A 16,731-nucleotide genomic window follows, 5' to 3' on the forward strand; every position below is an offset into this window, starting at 1 on the left:
TTACTGTTTTTGTTCTTTATTGTCTAATTGTTACTAAGCCTTTTTATTGAGTTGTCCTATATCTTTCGCTTGATTTGACAGTTATTTTGTTTAGTGCTAGATTTATCTGACACTATTTTGACTTTTTTCATTAAGTTTTGTTTTTAAAACGCACATGAAGTTTTTGATGTAATTAATTTCTGTTGTTGTTGTTGTTGTTTGATTTTGATGTTCGTCTTGACTCGTTTTCTTAATATTTGCACATCTCATCAATCTAATGCACCATTGTTTACTCCACCACTGATTTATTTGCTTTGGAGGCTATCTTTTCGTTCTGACACCATTTTTTTTTAAAAAAAATTGAATTTTTGGGTTTTTCTGTGTTCCTCATTTGGTAGACAATCATGCGAAAATTGTGGATGAGCGGGGTGGGAACCTTATGTGCAATTGCACATTACCGAGTCGCCTTGTTTTATTTGCTCGCAAACGAATTTTCAGGCACTTTTTGCTCGCCTCTTCATAAATTATAAACATCAGAAGTTAGCGTCCTAGTTTTATGAAGTAACTGAATTTTTGGCCTAATACCAGACTAATTTTCAAAAAGCGTTTTTATACAATCGATCCCTTACACTAGTAGTCTTGCTTACCTATGAAATTGAAATAATACGCAATGTTATCTCCTCAGTTACCCAATGTACAGTTGGCGAACTCCATCCAAGTTTGATAAGAACAAAAAAGTTGTCACAAAGTTACAGTTTATTATCATCTCTCTTGATGTTTTACGGAAGTGCAAACTCAATCATGCTTGAACAAATATTAGCAGACGGTATACAGTCATGTCACGGAAGATGCCTTTCTTTTCACAGTGTAACTTGAATGGAGCTCATCAAATTAACATTGGGGTATCTGAGAAGTTACCATTGCGTTTTATCTCAATTTCATTAAGTAGGCCAGGCCAATACTGTAGGTAATCGAGGGTGTAAAAAAATTGAGGGTGGTTTTTAAAATTCGATTATAATTTGGTTTGATAGTAGGTCACTATTCAAGTGCTACGGCGTAAAATTAGAGGGTGTCAACTTTCTTTCGATGTTCAGTATAACATCAGTTGCAAAAAAATGAGTGACGGAGAAAAGTATTTTAATTGCAAAGCTACTGTTCCAGATTTTTTTAGAAGCCATTAGGAGCTAGAAGCTTTTTCATCGATGTGCAACTGTTTTGATTGTAACAAGAGTTGAGTAAACGTTTTGACTGTATTTGTGCGAGCAATTCTCTCATGAAAAAATTGTCGGGGATGACTAATTTATACGTCAAGTAGATTTCGAAGTACTGTAATTGTTAACCAGAATATCTTAAATGGAAATTTTTGCTTTCGACTGAGCGAGCCCTGGATTAATATGGAACTGATATGGTTTGAATCAAAGCCGCCGAAAACGGTAGGACTCATTAGACGCATTTGCAACCTGATTTTTCTAGTTTTTTGCTTAGCTCAGTACTGATATTCTACAGGTGCTTTCAAAAGACCCCTCATCTATAGTGTCTTGTGTTCCCACATCGTACCAGAGCCGACAACTAATCCTCAACAATCTCTTGCCTCTCCGCACCCTGGAAGAGAACGAGAATAGCTCTTTGCATGTCACCATTGATGGAGCTGATGAAGTCACAAAGTTAGTTTTCTTAGATGATGCGAAATCGAGAATTCGAATATGAATATTTTAGAATGTGAACATGGAATGATTATAATGAGTTCTGTAGACTCTGAGGCGATGCACAAGATGTGGCTATCTGAATTTTATTTTTTTAAATATGGTTAAAAATTAGCTTTCAATGAACGGCTAGTTCATGAAAGCGGCTAGTTTGCTATTCTTTGTGACTACTTTGAAACATTCAGAAACCTCGCAACATTCCCATTAGACTTATTTAAACAGACTTTGGTGCAGTTCAACACCCATTTGAAAGAGTGGATGTTCATATGCCAAAAAGAAAATGCCAGAAAGTAACGACCTTTGAAACCATGACGTGCACGTTTTAAAATCCGTAGTGATTTCTGCAGTCCCAAATCTGAAGATCTCTGCTGTGATCTGAAGATCTCTTTTAGATCTGCAGCACTAGATTCTAGAACTTGAAAAGTGCATGACAAGGAAGGTTGTGTAACTCTGCTGAAGTCACTTCAAAATTCTGATATAGATCTCGAACCGCTTGGTGGTTCTCGGTGAATACGCTATTTTCTCAGTGACTTCATCAGAGTCACGCCACCTATACATCGTGTAGTCAGTTAATTATCAGTTAACGGCGATCTTTATAATTGCTCTCAAATGATGTTTGAAACATTTATTATAGCTCTGCTAGTCTTTTGTACAACTCAAAGAAGAGTTTGTATTATACTCATTTTTTTGCTGAAGCATATACGCTCACTACTTTAACTTGAACTTCTTTTTGAACAAGGAATTTAGCTTTTTCTTCAATAGTTAACAACCTCTGTTGAGTGCCAAGGTGGAAAACTCAGTTTGAGAAGTTTTTGGCTAATGTGACCCATTAAAGTCCCTCTGCCTGAAACAGAATTAAACTGTTTACAAAACCCCATGCGCACACTTTTGATGCCTTTTGCTCAAATTTAAAAAATCGTGGGCTAAGATAATTTTGATGACAGTATTTTCCTATTGATTAGAGCAAGGCTCTATCAGAACTATGGGGTCGATATACTGTAATTGATGTTTGCCATGCTTGGATGATGTTGTTAAATATTTGTTTAACGAAAGTACTGCTCAATGCTACTAAAGCTCGTCGATGAAAGTGAAATACAAAATTTTTGTTTTTTAATAGCCGCGAAGCGATAGCGGCTATTATTGGGAAATCGTGTTTTTTTACAATTCAAAGGATTTGAATTGTATTGGCGTGCTGTGTTTTTACGACTCGAAGAGGAGTATTGGAGAAGTCTTTTTTTAATCAATTTTATTGGAGTGAATTTTGAAGCGGAAGTGAAACACGTGGAAAAATTTGGAGTGATTTTGTTGCTGAATAAAATGAAGAGTGGAGTAAAAAGAGTGATTTTTTGTTCGTATCGCTATTTCCTAGAGAGCGAGCAATTGAGGTGTGAATAAAAATTTTGTTAGCGAGCGAAATTTTTTGTTCACATGCGGTATTTTAAAGCAGTTTTTTATTTTGTTTTGGTTAAGAGGTTTGGTTATGATTTTATTTTAGTTTTAGACTGGTTCCGGTAGTGGTTTGAAGGTTTCTGGAAATCCATTTGAATTTTATGTTAATTCGGAGGTTTTTTCATTTATTTTGCTGACTTTCGGGGTAATTTGTGTTTTTTTGACGATTGTTTTGTTTTTCTAGCTAAAATGGGCATTGAAAAGACCCCTTCTAATTAAACAAATTTTAGATAACAATTGGATACAGTTTTGTGGATATGAATCATTTTTTTGAGAAATATGACAGAAATGGCGAAAATTGGAACTATTTTTTTAAAATATTCTTTGCAGTTTTTCGTCTTTGTTTTGTTTTTTCTTAGCCTTTGTAGTTTCTTAGCCTATAATGACTTGCCTATTGTTTTGCGAGCATCTGGATGTCCTATTGGTTGAAAATAATTTTTCTTTGCACTTATATGCTTTTGTAATATAAAAAAAATTGATTATTTTTTTCCAGTTTTTTAGTGCAAGTTGTTTTAAGAGCTTTTTTCATATTTTTGACTCAATTATTTTTAAAAATTGGACTCAATTATTTTCAAAATAATTCACATAAGTGGTTTTAGTAAATAGTAGTTGTTTTGATGAAGTTATTTTGGCACACATAGTTATTTCGGGATCTCAGTTTATGACTAAAATTGATCAGATTTTTTATTTTAACAGATTTGATTTTCTTGTTTTTACTTTTTTGTTTAATGGTTTTGTTTCAAGATAATCATAAATTAGTGGAGGCACGTTTTGTCTGATGAGTAGTTGGATGGCGTTTAAATTGATTTGAATTTCGAGTCGTTTCCGAAATTTTTCCGGCTATTTAAGATGTGTGCGCACGTTTTTCAATGACTTTTATCTTTCAAAACGGGATAAACAGGTAAAGCCCAGCGGGCATTAAGTTTCATTAGAGGCCCAAAGTGGGTTTTAGTAGTCTTTCATGTGCTTATAGTGCAGCTGCTGGGATGGCCTTAATTTAAGTTTAAAAGGTTATTTTTAGGAGTTTTTGGGCTCAAAAATGGTGCAATTTTTCATGTTTTTTGTAATTTTTTCGAGTTTTTTGTTTTATTGGTTTTAGGTCCAAGTTTTCAAAAGTTGATGAAAGCCTTTTGCGTGACCGATTGCTTGTTATGAACTTTTTATGAGCTATATGTTTTGTTACTACCAACACGCAAATTGATATTAATTTTTGCAATTTTCAGGTTTTTTTTTTAAAGTTTTTGTTATATTTTAAGTTTTTTCAGCCCTAGGTTTCAATAACCCTCCTCTAGGTTTTGATTATAGATTACTGCATAGTTTTTAGTGGTATTGGAATGGTTTTTAACTTTTTGCCAACACTAATTTTAACCTTTTTTGACAAAATTTGCATTTCTGTCAAAATTTATTGTCAATATTCAAGTTGTTTGAGTCCCAGGGGCCAGAAAACCTCATTAGAGGTTGGAGAATAATTTGCTGAAAGTTTTTTAGTGGCCATGGAATAGGTTTCAGTTTTGGAATAACACAAATTTTAGCAATTTTTTGACAAATTTTTTGCAATCTCCTTTAAGGTTTGATAATAGGGAAATGCATAGTTTCTAGTAACAACGGATTGGTTTTTAACATTTTTATGTCTCGAATTTTACCTTTTTTGATGAAATCTGCAATTTTTATCTTAATGTTTCCTAATTTTTTGTGTCAGTTTTTGTTATTTGTCCACTCTCAAGTGCGAGAATACCTATTCCATGTTCTGGTAAAAAGTTGCTGCATGGTTCCTAATTTCAATGGGTTTGTTTTCAACAATTTAACTTTTCGACTTTTAGAGGTTTTTTGATGAATATTACAAATTTTCTCAAACATTTATATTTTGTAGTTTTTCCTGCCTCAGTAGCCGGGTTACCTCATCCAGTGTTTGGTAGTATGTTATCAAATAGTTGCTAAGGGATATTGAATGGCTTTCAACAGTTTAACAGAACGAATTTCTATTTTTTGTAGTTTGAAATTTTTTCTTTAAAATATTGCCTATCGATCTTTGAGCTAATGAATTTTTTAATGCTGGGAATTGGGTTACTGGATAACTCTAGAGACACAGAATTGATTCTTAATATATTAATTTCACGATTTTCAGCAATTTTTCGTTATAATTTGCAATTGATGTTTTTTTCTTAAATTTTTTGGTCATTTTCGAGTTAATCGATCTTCACTGGACCGATTTCAGAAACAAATTGGTTCTGAAAATTTTTTGAAATAGGTATGTTTAGAGGGAAAAAATTTTGCATTAGGTTTAAAAGCTTCAAGAGTTTTAGCAATATATTTTTGTTGTGTTTGTTTGATTGTTTGTTTCTCAAATTTTGTTTTTGATTTGCCTGGCATTGGTCAATTGATCTACTGGTCAGGTAGAGTACTTCTGAGTTTTTCATTCAATTCTTTGAATTGTATTTCAGGACTTATCCTGCTATGTTTTTTCAATTCGTCTCCATCGATGATTCTTGCACTTCAGCAAAGTGGTAAAGAATGATTTTCGAACCAGAAGTTGTGTGAATGTCAATTTTGGAGGTCCGATCCCGCTTCTTAATTCCGGGAATTTAATTGTGCCCACTGAGGAGCTTCACCTAACTAAATATAAATCCAGGTCCTTATATGTTATTCGTTGCCATATTTTAGTTTTAATTGCTCTCGAACGACTTTAGAACAATTATCGTAGTCACAAGTTTTTGCCCGATTGAGTTTGCGTTTCTAGTGACTTCAACAACGCTTGTTCTTGATCTTTTCACCTAAACAATTTTAGCAGCTGAACTCACATGGCCGCTGTTTTCTAATCAAATTCAAATGGAGACGTCGCTGAAATGCGTTTTTTTGATACTTTAGATATTAATTGTAATATAAACTCTTAAGAAAATCTTTTTGAACCCCCAGGAAATTTAATGCTCCCTTTGCAAACCTATTTGAAGCTCCTATCGGGCTGAAGCAGGCTACAATGGAAGCGATCGCCATGATTCTTTCGAGAGCAATATGGTGGACATTAATTGTTTAAAAACCGCCCTCATCTCAGCTGGCTATGATTGCGTCGCTTTTTTGACCGCGTCATTTGCTTCTGGTTTACCTTAGTGCAAGGCTTCTTCGAAAATTTTTGAGAATTATTTTTGACTTCTCTAGCTATTATCAATTTTTCGTCATTTTGCACAAAATGTTTTAAATAGTAGCTGCCAGGCAAAGTGGTCTGAAGTGAACAAAGTCAGTATTGAAAAATTGATCAAAAATTGAAAAAAAGCTTTGATGATAATCCCTGTATCGTTTTGTTAACGAACACGAGTATGTCTATCTACAAAGTCCATTCAAGAATATTTTTGTAAAACAATCAGTTTCCAGTTTTTTTCCGATTTTTTCAATCGCAATCGGAGTCAAAACCGGCCGTTTCCAGGTGATCTGCCGGTAAATTTATTTTTTGATAGCCGCAAAGCGATTGCTCGGGCTATTATTGCCTAGGCTTGTTTTTTGTTTTGTCGCCAAGATTTTTGTTTCAACCTTATGAAGTTGCAATAAGTTCAATTTTTTTTTAGGTTTGTGTTCATGCAACTTTGACTGAATTGTTTGTGTGACTTCATTTTTCACTCTTTGTGGAGAGAGTTCAATAGCGTGATTAAATTTTTGCCACACGTGTCTTACCTCACTCTCAAAAATGACTTGCTCGCTCTGAAATTAAATTTTCTTTACATTAATTCAAAGATATAATTTCAAGTGAGTGGGTGTATCTTTCTAAGTGATAGCTATTTGAGAGCAACTAATGGAAGCAGCAATAAGTGTCTTTCTCCTTGAGTTCATCAGAGTCTTGTAACCTATGCATCGTGTAGTCAGTTAATTATCAATTAATTGCGATCTTTGTAATTGCTCTCAAATGATGTTTGGTACAACTCAAAGAAGAGTATTTGCATTATACTCATTTTTTTGCTGAAGCATATACGTTCACTGCTTTAACTTGAACTTCTTTTTGAACAAGGAATTTAGCTTTTTCTTCAATAGTTAACAACCTCTGTTGAGTGCCAAGGTGGAAAAGTCAGTTTGAGAAATTTTTGGCTAATGTGAGCCATTAAAGTTCCTCTGCCTGAAACAGAATTAAACCAAATTAATCCGAGGCGAAACCAAATTGTTGAATAAATTCGTTGGCGATTGCAACCCTGTGGTGATGTTTTTAATCACCCCTTTGCGATTACAAGAATTGCATAATTTACTCCACACTTGCGGATTGGGATTTTTTCAGGCACTTTTTGCTCGCCTCTTCATAAATTATAAACATCAGAAGTTAGCGTCCTAGTTTTATGAAGTAACTGAATTTTTGGCCTAATACCAGACTAATTTTCAAAAAGCGTTTTTATACAATCGATCCCTTACACTAGTAGTCTTGCTTACCTATGAAATTGAAATAATACGCAATGTTATCTCCTCAGTTACCCAATGTACAGTTGGCGAACTCCATCCAAGTTTGATAAGAACAAAAAAGTTGTCACAAAGTTACAGTTTATTATCATCTCTCTTGATGTTTTACGGAAGTGCAAACTCAATCATGCTTGAACAAATATTAGCAGACGGTATACAGTCATGTCACGGAAGATGCCTTTCTTTTCACAGTGTAACTTGAATGGAGCTCATCAAATTAACATTGGGGTATCTGAGAAGTTACCATTGCGTTTTATCTCAATTTCATTAAGTAGGCCAGGCCAATACTGTAGGTAATCGAGGGTGTAAAAAAATTGAGGGTGGTTTTTAAAATTCGATTATAATTTGGTTTGATAGTAGGTCACTATTCAAGTGCTACGGCGTAAAATTAGAGGGTGTCAACTTTCTTTCGATGTTCAGTATAACATCAGTTGCAAAAAAATGAGTGACGGAGAAAAGTATTTTAATTGCAAAGCTACTGTTCCAGATTTTTTTAGAAGCCATTAGGAGCTAGAAGCTTTTTCATCGATGTGCAACTGTTTTGATTGTAACAAGAGTTGAGTAAACGTTTTGACTGTATTTGTGCGAGCAATTCTCTCATGAAAAAATTGTCGGGGATGACTAATTTATACGTCAAGTAGATTTCGAAGTACTGTAATTGTTAACCAGAATATCTTAAATGGAAATTTTTGCTTTCGACTGAGCGAGCCCTGGATTAATATGGAACTGATATGGTTTGAATCAAAGCCGCCGAAAACGGTAGGACTCATTAGACGCATTTGCAACCTGATTTTTCTAGTTTTTTGCTTAGCTCAGTACTGATATTCTACAGGTGCTTTCAAAAGACCCCTCATCTATAGTGTCTTGTGTTCCCACATCGTACCAGAGCCGACAACTAATCCTCAACAATCTCTTGCCTCTCCGCACCCTGGAAGAGAACGAGAATAGCTCTTTGCATGTCACCATTGATGGAGCTGATGAAGTCACAAAGTTAGTTTTCTTAGATGATGCGAAATCGAGAATTCGAATATGAATATTTTAGAATGTGAACATGGAATGATTATAATGAGTTCTGTAGACTCTGAGGCGATGCACAAGATGTGGCTATCTGAATTTTATTTTTTTAAATATGGTTAAAAATTAGCTTTCAATGAACGGCTAGTTCATGAAAGCGGCTAGTTTGCTATTCTTTGTGACTACTTTGAAACATTCAGAAACCTCGCAACATTCCCATTAGACTTATTTAAACAGACTTTGGTGCAGTTCAACACCCATTTGAAAGAGTGGATGTTCATATGCCAAAAAGAAAATGCCAGAAAGTAACGACCTTTGAAACCATGACGTGCACGTTTTAAAATCCGTAGTGATTTCTGCAGTCCCAAATCTGAAGATCTCTGCTGTGATCTGAAGATCTCTTTTAGATCTGCAGCACTAGATTCTAGAACTTGAAAAGTGCATGACAAGGAAGGTTGTGTAACTCTGCTGAAGTCACTTCAAAATTCTGATATAGATCTCGAACCGCTTGGTGGTTCTCGGTGAATACGCTATTTTCTCAGTGACTTCATCAGAGTCACGCCACCTATACATCGTGTAGTCAGTTAATTATCAGTTAACGGCGATCTTTATAATTGCTCTCAAATGATGTTTGAAACATTTATTATAGCTCTGCTAGTCTTTTGTACAACTCAAAGAAGAGTTTGTATTATACTCATTTTTTTGCTGAAGCATATACGCTCACTACTTTAACTTGAACTTCTTTTTGAACAAGGAATTTAGCTTTTTCTTCAATAGTTAACAACCTCTGTTGAGTTCCAAGGTGGAAAACTCAGTTTGAGAAGTTTTTGGCTAATGTGACCCATTAAAGTCCCTCTGCCTGAAACAGAATTAAACTGTTTACAAAACCCCATGCGCACACTTTTGATGCCTTTTGCTCAAATTTAAAAAAATCGTGGGCTAAGATAATTTTGATGACAGTATTTTCCTATTGATTAGAGCAAGGCTCTATCAGAACTATGGGGTCGATATACTGTAATTGATGTTTGCCATGCTTGGATGATGTTGTTAAATATTTGTTTAACGAAAGTACTGCTCAATGCTACTAAAGCTCGTCGATGAAAGTGAAATACAAAATTTTTGTTTTTTAATAGCCGCGAAGCGATAGCGGCTATTATTGGGAAATCGTGTTTTTTTACAATTCAAAGGATTTGAATTGTATTGGCGTGCTGTGTTTTTACGACTCGAAGAGGAGTATTGGAGAAGTCTTTTTTTAATCAATTTTATTGGAGTGAATTTTGAAGCGGAAGTGAAACACGTGGAAAAATTTGGAGTGATTTTGTTGCTGAATAAAATGAAGAGTGGAGTAAAAAGAGTGATTTTTTGTTCGTATCGCTATTTCCTAGAGAGCGAGCAATTGAGGTGTGAATAAAAATTTTGTTAGCGAGCGAAATTTTTTGTTCACATGCGGTATTTTAAAGCAGTTTTTTATTTTGTTTTGGTTAAGAGGTTTGGTTATGCTTTTATTTTAGTTTTAGACTGGTTCCGGTAGTGGTTTGAAGGTTTCTGGAAATCCATTTGAATTTTATGTTAATTCGGAGGTTTTTTCATTTATTTTGCTGACTTTCGGGGTAATTTGCGTTTTTTTGACGATTGTTTTGTTTTTCTAGCTAAAATGGGCATTGAAAAGACCCCTTCTAATTAAACAAATTTTAGATAACAATTGGATACAGTTTTGTGGATATGAATCATTTTTTTGAGAAATATGACAGAAATGGCGAAAATTGGAACTATTTTTTAAAAATATTCTTTGCAGTTTTTCGTCTTTGTTTTGTTTTTTCTTAGCCTTTGTAGTTTCTTAGCCTATAATGACTTGCCTATTGTTTTGCGAGCATCTGGATGTCCTATTGGTTGAAATTAATTTTTTTTTGCACTTATATGCTTTTGTAATATAAAAAAAATTGATTATTTCTTTCCAGTTTTTTAGTGCAAGTTGTTTTAAGAGCTTTTTTCATATTTTTGACTCAATTATTTTTAAAAATTGGACTCAATTATTTTCAAAATAATTCACATAAGTGGTTTTAGTAAATAGTAGTTGTTTTGATGAAGTTATTTTGGCACACATAGTTATTTCGGGATCTCAGTTTATGACTAAAATTGATCAGATTTTTTATTTTAACAGATTTGATTTTCTTGTTTTTACTTTTTTGTTTAATGGTTTTGTTTCAAGATAATCATAAATTAGTGGAGGCACGTTTTGTCTGATGAGTAGTTGGATGGCGTTTAAATTGATTTGAATTTCGAGTCGTTTCCGAAATTTTTCCGGCTATTTAAGATGTGTGCGCACGTTTTTCAATGACTTTTATCTTTCAAAACGGGATAAACAGGTAAAGCCCAGCGGGCATTAAGTTTCATTAGAGGCCCAAAGTGGGTTTTAGTAGTCTTTCATGTGCTTATAGTGCAGCTGCTGGGATGGCCTTAATTTAAGTTTAAAAGGTTATTTTTAGGAGTTTTTGGGCTCAAAAATGGTGCAATTTTTCATGTTTTTTGTAATTTTTTCGAGTTTTTTGTTTTATTGGTTTTAGGTCCAAGTTTTCAAAAGTTGATGAAAGCCTTTTGCGTGACCGATTGCTTGTTATGAACTTTTTATGAGCTATATGTTTTGTTACTACCAACACGCAAATTGATATTAATTTTTGCAATTTTCAGGTTTTTTTTTAAAGTTTTTGTTATATTTTAAGTTTTTTCAGCCCTAGGTTTCAATAACCCTCCTCTAGGTTTTGATTATAGATTACTGCATAGTTTTTAGTGGTATTGGAATGGTTTTTAACTTTTTGCCAACACTAATTTTAACCTTTTTTGACAAAATTTGCATTTCTGTCAAAATTTATTGTCAATATTCAAGTTGTTTGAGTCCCAGGGGCCAGAAAACCTCATTAGAGGTTGGAGAATAATTTGCTGAAAGTTTTTTAGTGGCCATGGAATAGGTTTCAGTTTTGGAATAACACAAATTTTAGCAATTTTTTGACAAATTTTTTGCAATCTCCTTTAAGGTTTGATAATAGGGAAATGCATAGTTTCTAGTAACAACGGATTGGTTTTTAACATTTTTGTCTCGAATTTTACCTTTTTTGATGAAATCTGCAATTTTTATCTTAATGTTTCCTAATTTTTTTTGTCAGTTTTTGTTATTTGTCCACTCTCAAGTGCGAGAATACCTATTCCATGTTCTGGTAAAAAGTTGCTGCATGGTTCCTAATTTCAATGGGTTTGTTTTCAACAATTTAACTTTTCGACTTTTAGAGGTTTTTTGATGAATATTACAAATTTTCTCAAACATTTATATTTTGTAGTTTTTCCTGCCTCAGTAGCCGGGTTACCTCATCCAGTGTTTGGTAGTATGTTATCAAATAGTTGCTAAGGGATATTGAATGGCTTTCAACAGTAACAGAACGAATTTCTATTTTTTGTAGTTTGAAATTTTTTCTTTAAAATATTGCCTATCGATCTTTGAGCTAATGAATTTTTTAATGCTGGGAATTGGGTTACTGGATAACTCTAGAGACACAGAATTGATTCTTAATATATTAATTTCACGATTTTCAGCAATTTTTCGTTATAATTTGCAATTGATGTTTTTTTCTTAAATTTTTTGGTCATTTTCGAGTTAATCGATCTTCACTGGACCGATTTCAGAAACAAATTGGTTCTGAAAATTTTTTGAAATAGGTATGTTTAGAGGGAAAAAATTTTGCATTAGGTTTAAAAGCTTCAAGAGTTTTAGCAATATATTTTTGTTGTGTTTGTTTGATTGTTTGTTTCTCAAATTTTGTTTTTGATTTGCCTGGCATTGGTCAATTGATCTACTGGTCAGGTAGAGTACTTCTGAGTTTTTCATTCAATTCTTTGAATTGTATTTCAGGACTTATCCTGCTATGTTTTTTCAATTCGTCTCCATCGATGATTCTTGCACTTCAGCAAAGTGGTAAAGAATGATTTTCGAACCAGAAGTTGTGTGAATGTCAATTTTGGAGGTCCGATCCCGCTTCTTAATTCCGGGAATTTAATTGTGCCCACTGAGGAGCTTCACCTAACTAAATATAAATCCAGGTCCTTATATGTTATTCGTTGCCATATTTTAGTTTTAATTGCTCTCGAACGACTTTAGAACAATTATCGTAGTCACAAGTTTTTGCCCGATTGAGTTTGCGTTTCTAGTGACTTCAACAACGCTTGTTCTTGATCTTTTCACCTAAACAATTTTAGCAGCTGAACTCACATGGCCGCTGTTTTCTAATCAAATTCAAATGGAGACGTCGCTGAAATGCGTTTTTTTGATACTTTAGATATTAATTGTAATATAAACTCTTAAGAAAATCTTTTTGAACCCCCAGGAAATTTAATGCTCCCTTTGCAAACCTATTTGAAGCTCCTATCGGGCTGAAGCAGGCTACAATGGAAGCGATCGCCATGATTCTTTCGAGAGCAATATGGTGGACATTAATTGTTTAAAAACCGCCCTCATCTCAGCTGGCTATGATTGCGTCGCTTTTTTGACCGCGTCATTTGCTTCTGGTTTACCTTAGTGCAAGGCTTCTTCGAAAATTTTTGAGAATTATTTTTGACTTCTCTAGCTATTATCAATTTTTCGTCATTTTGCACAAAATGTTTTAAATAGTAGCTGCCAGGCAAAGTGGTCTGAAGTGAACAAAGTCAGTATTGAAAAATTGATCAAAAATTGAAAAAAAGCTTTGATGATAATCCCTGTATCGTTTTTTTTAACGAACACGAGTATGTCTATCTACAAAGTCCATTCAAGAATATTTTTGTAAAACAATCAGTTTCCAGGTTTTTTCCGATTTTTTCAATCGCAATCGGAGTCAAAACCGGCCGTTTCCAGGTGATCTGCCGGTAAATTTATTTTTTGATAGCCGCAAAGCGATTGCTCGGGCTATTATTGCCTAGGCTTGTTTTTTGTTTTGTCGCCAAGATTTTTGTTTCAACCTTATGAAGTTGCAATAAGTTCAATTTTTTTTTTAGGTTTGTGTTCATGCAACTTTGACTGAATTGTTTGTGTGACTTCATTTTTCACTCTTTGTGGAGAGAGTTCAATAGCGTGATTAAATTTTTGCCACACGTGTCTTACCTCACTCTCAAAAATGACTTGCTCGCTCTGAAATTAAATTTTCTTTACATTAATTCAAAGATATAATTTCAAGTGAGTGGGTGTATCTTTCTAAGTGATAGCTATTTGAGAGCAACTAATGGAAGCAGCAATAAGTGTCTTTCTCCTTGAGTTCATCAGAGTCTTGTAACCTATGCATCGTGTAGTCAGTTAATTATCAATTAATTGCGATCTTTGTAATTGCTCTCAAATGATGTTTGGTACAACTCAAAGAAGAGTATTTGCATTATACTCATTTTTTTGCTGAAGCATATACGTTCACTGCTTTAACTTGAACTTCTTTTTGAACAAGGAATTTAGCTTTTTCTTCAATAGTTAACAACCTCTGTTGAGTGCCAAGGTGGAAAAGTCAGGTTGAGAAATTTTTGGCTAATGTGAGCCATTAAAGTTCCTCTGCCTGAAACAGAATTAAACTGTTTGGAAAGCACCATCCCCAGAATTTTCTCAAAGTGTGCTCAAATTTGCTTTTGCTCAATTTTAAACAATCCTGGGCTCTGATAATTTGCCTTTAGCTCAAATTTAAAAAATCGTGCGCTATGATAATTCTGATGACTGTAATCTCATATTGATTAGAAGAAGGCTCTCTCGGAACTATGGGGTCGATTTTTTGTACTTGATATTCTCCATGCTTGAATGACATTGTTAAGTATTTTTTTAAATGAAAATACTGCTCAATGTTACTGAAGCTCGTCGATGAAAATGGAATACAAAAATTTTTGCTTTTAGCCGCCAAGCGATAGCGGCTATTACTGAGGACATCGTGTGTTTTTTTAATTCGTCTCCATCGATGATTCTTGCGACCATTGAGTTTTTCAACTCGGTGACTTCTACTGCTTTGCAGTTGAATTTTGTGTGCGTGACGTCATTTATTGTGCTTTTAGGTCAATTGCGTGAGTCACCTCAATAAAAGAAATGACTTATTAAACTTTAAATTTTATGAACATTTACTAGCTAGCTAAATATCAATTGTGTGCATCTAAGCAGTGCCAAACGTATATGCCCTAGTTCTTGAGTATTACAGTCCGGAGTGTTTATTTTCGGAATTTAATTTTTAAAATGCTGCATTAGAGCGTATGTGTCTCATAAAAATGACAGTCCGAATCTAACCCACAAAGTCTAGTGGTCTATTAAATGATTGTCAATCTATTGATCGTATTTCTTTAGTTGTTGCAATTCCATCGAAGGCCACAAGCGTCTATTGCGGTTATTTTCTGGTAAAATGCCGGCTATGTTACATGGAGATGATTCAAGGTTTTCTTAAATTTTGTTGCATGGTTAATTTTAGTAGGGGATTGAAAAGCAAAAAAAAAAATTGATGGTAACCTGAACAATTTTCAGTGACTATTGAATTGATTTTTGTCAGACGTTTGGCGAATTTTGTAACAATTTTGTTTGTATTTGAGTTACCACATTCGGCAAATTTTTCTAGTTAAGTTTTTTTTGAGTTGAAATTTTCTAATTCATATTCAATTAAAAGTATAAATAATATATAATTAATTAAAAGTATAAATGTATATATAATTATAAATGTATATAAAAGTATAAATGTATAAATTCATATATAATTAAAAGTATAAATGTAAAGTGAAAATCAGTCAGCCAGGTAAGTACTGCTGGGAGTTTTGAAATAGTCTTTTGAATTATTTGTATTCCAGTCGTTTATATTTAGTTTTAAAAAGTCCTTGGGGTTTTTGGAGTCTTCCGGCTCTGTTAGAAACTAGATAGACTGGTAACGCCGGAAGACAATCCGTTGCTGAGAAGCTCTCTAGGAACTCTCTCGCTTCTTAAGTAAGCGCTTCAGCAAAGTGGTGAAGAATGATTTTCGAACCAGAAGTTGTGTGAATGGCAATTTTGGAGGTCCAATCACGCTTCTTAATCGCGGGTTTTTAATTGTGCCCACTGAGGAGCTTCATCTAACTAAGTTTAAATCCAGGTCCTTATATGTTATTGGTTGCCATTTTTTGGTTTTAATTGCTCTCAAACGACTCTTTAGAACAATGATCGTAGTCACAAGTTTTTGCCCGATTGGTTTTGCGTTTCTAGTGACTTCAACCACGCTTGTTCATGATCTTTTCACTTTAACAATTTTTAGCAGCTGAACTCACATGGCCGCTGTTTTCTAATCAATTTCAAATGGAGAGGTCGCTGAGATGCGTTTTTTTGTTCCGACCCCCTTTTTAGTGGAGGAACTATATACTCAAATGGGTTTTTTTTTGTTCAGTCAATTTTGTCCGATCGATATAATCATCGTAGAGATTTGTGAGTGGTATCATTAGAAAGCCAGCGTAGAATAAGGAATTAAAAAGATTTTTTCATCTTTCGCTTTTTATAGGGAGTTATCGAGGTTTAAAGTTTTGTGAATAATTGCTGTTTTTATTCACATTTTCAGTATTTTTGACAAAATTTTTGTCAATTTTGCTGAAAAAAATGTAAAAATTGTTAATTGTAGTGCTTTTTTCATCTCTAAAGATAAGAGAGGGTTGCTGAGTTGTTCGATCCGAGTTTTTTGGCTAGAAGTTATGCTAAATTTTTCAAAAATCAGACTTTTCGAGAAAAATAGGACTACATTTGATTCTTTTTAGCCCACTTGCTTTAAATTTGCTGGAAGTAGACACCTTAAAACTGCGGTCGAAATCTTCTGAAGCTCAAAAAGGAGCTAGTTGTAATCCGCTTGGCTTTATGAGTCTTCTGGATCATAATTTTGCAAGTTTTTTGCAAATTTAAACTCGATAATTACAAAAAAAGCATTATTAATTTTTGACAAACTGAAAATTTTGTTTAAAAATTGATCTATTTCGCAACCATTTGAACAGTTGAGTGTTTTGCAGTGCTTTGCATTATCTAGGCTGATCTTGATCTCACCGTGCATCCTTACGATAAAAAAATTTTTAGATTTGAATGGGGCGCGACCTTTTTCTCACAGCATTTCCGCTGTGTAAATGTTTTTATGTAAATTACTGACAAGAATCTCAAATCAGGGCTCAATTAATG

General features: G+C 33.9%; 1 protein-coding gene across 1 annotated transcript in view; it reads left to right on the forward strand.

The window, feature by feature from the left end:
* The window catches only part of LOC142336000 (ribose-5-phosphate isomerase-like), a 41,464-nt gene that overhangs the window by 4,816 nt on the left and 19,917 nt on the right, over positions 1-16,731 (forward strand). Inside the window, exon 2 of the mRNA XM_075384440.1 lies at positions 1,486-1,643. Within this exon, the coding sequence (XP_075240555.1) occupies positions 1,486-1,643 (158 nt within the window). The remainder of the gene's footprint in view (positions 1-1,485; positions 1,644-16,731) is intronic.

The sequence above is a fragment of the Convolutriloba macropyga genome, chromosome 3, assembly GCF_964194025.1.
Source record: "Convolutriloba macropyga chromosome 3, txConMacr16.3, whole genome shotgun sequence".
Taxonomy (NCBI): Eukaryota; Metazoa; Xenacoelomorpha; order Acoela; family Convolutidae; genus Convolutriloba; species Convolutriloba macropyga.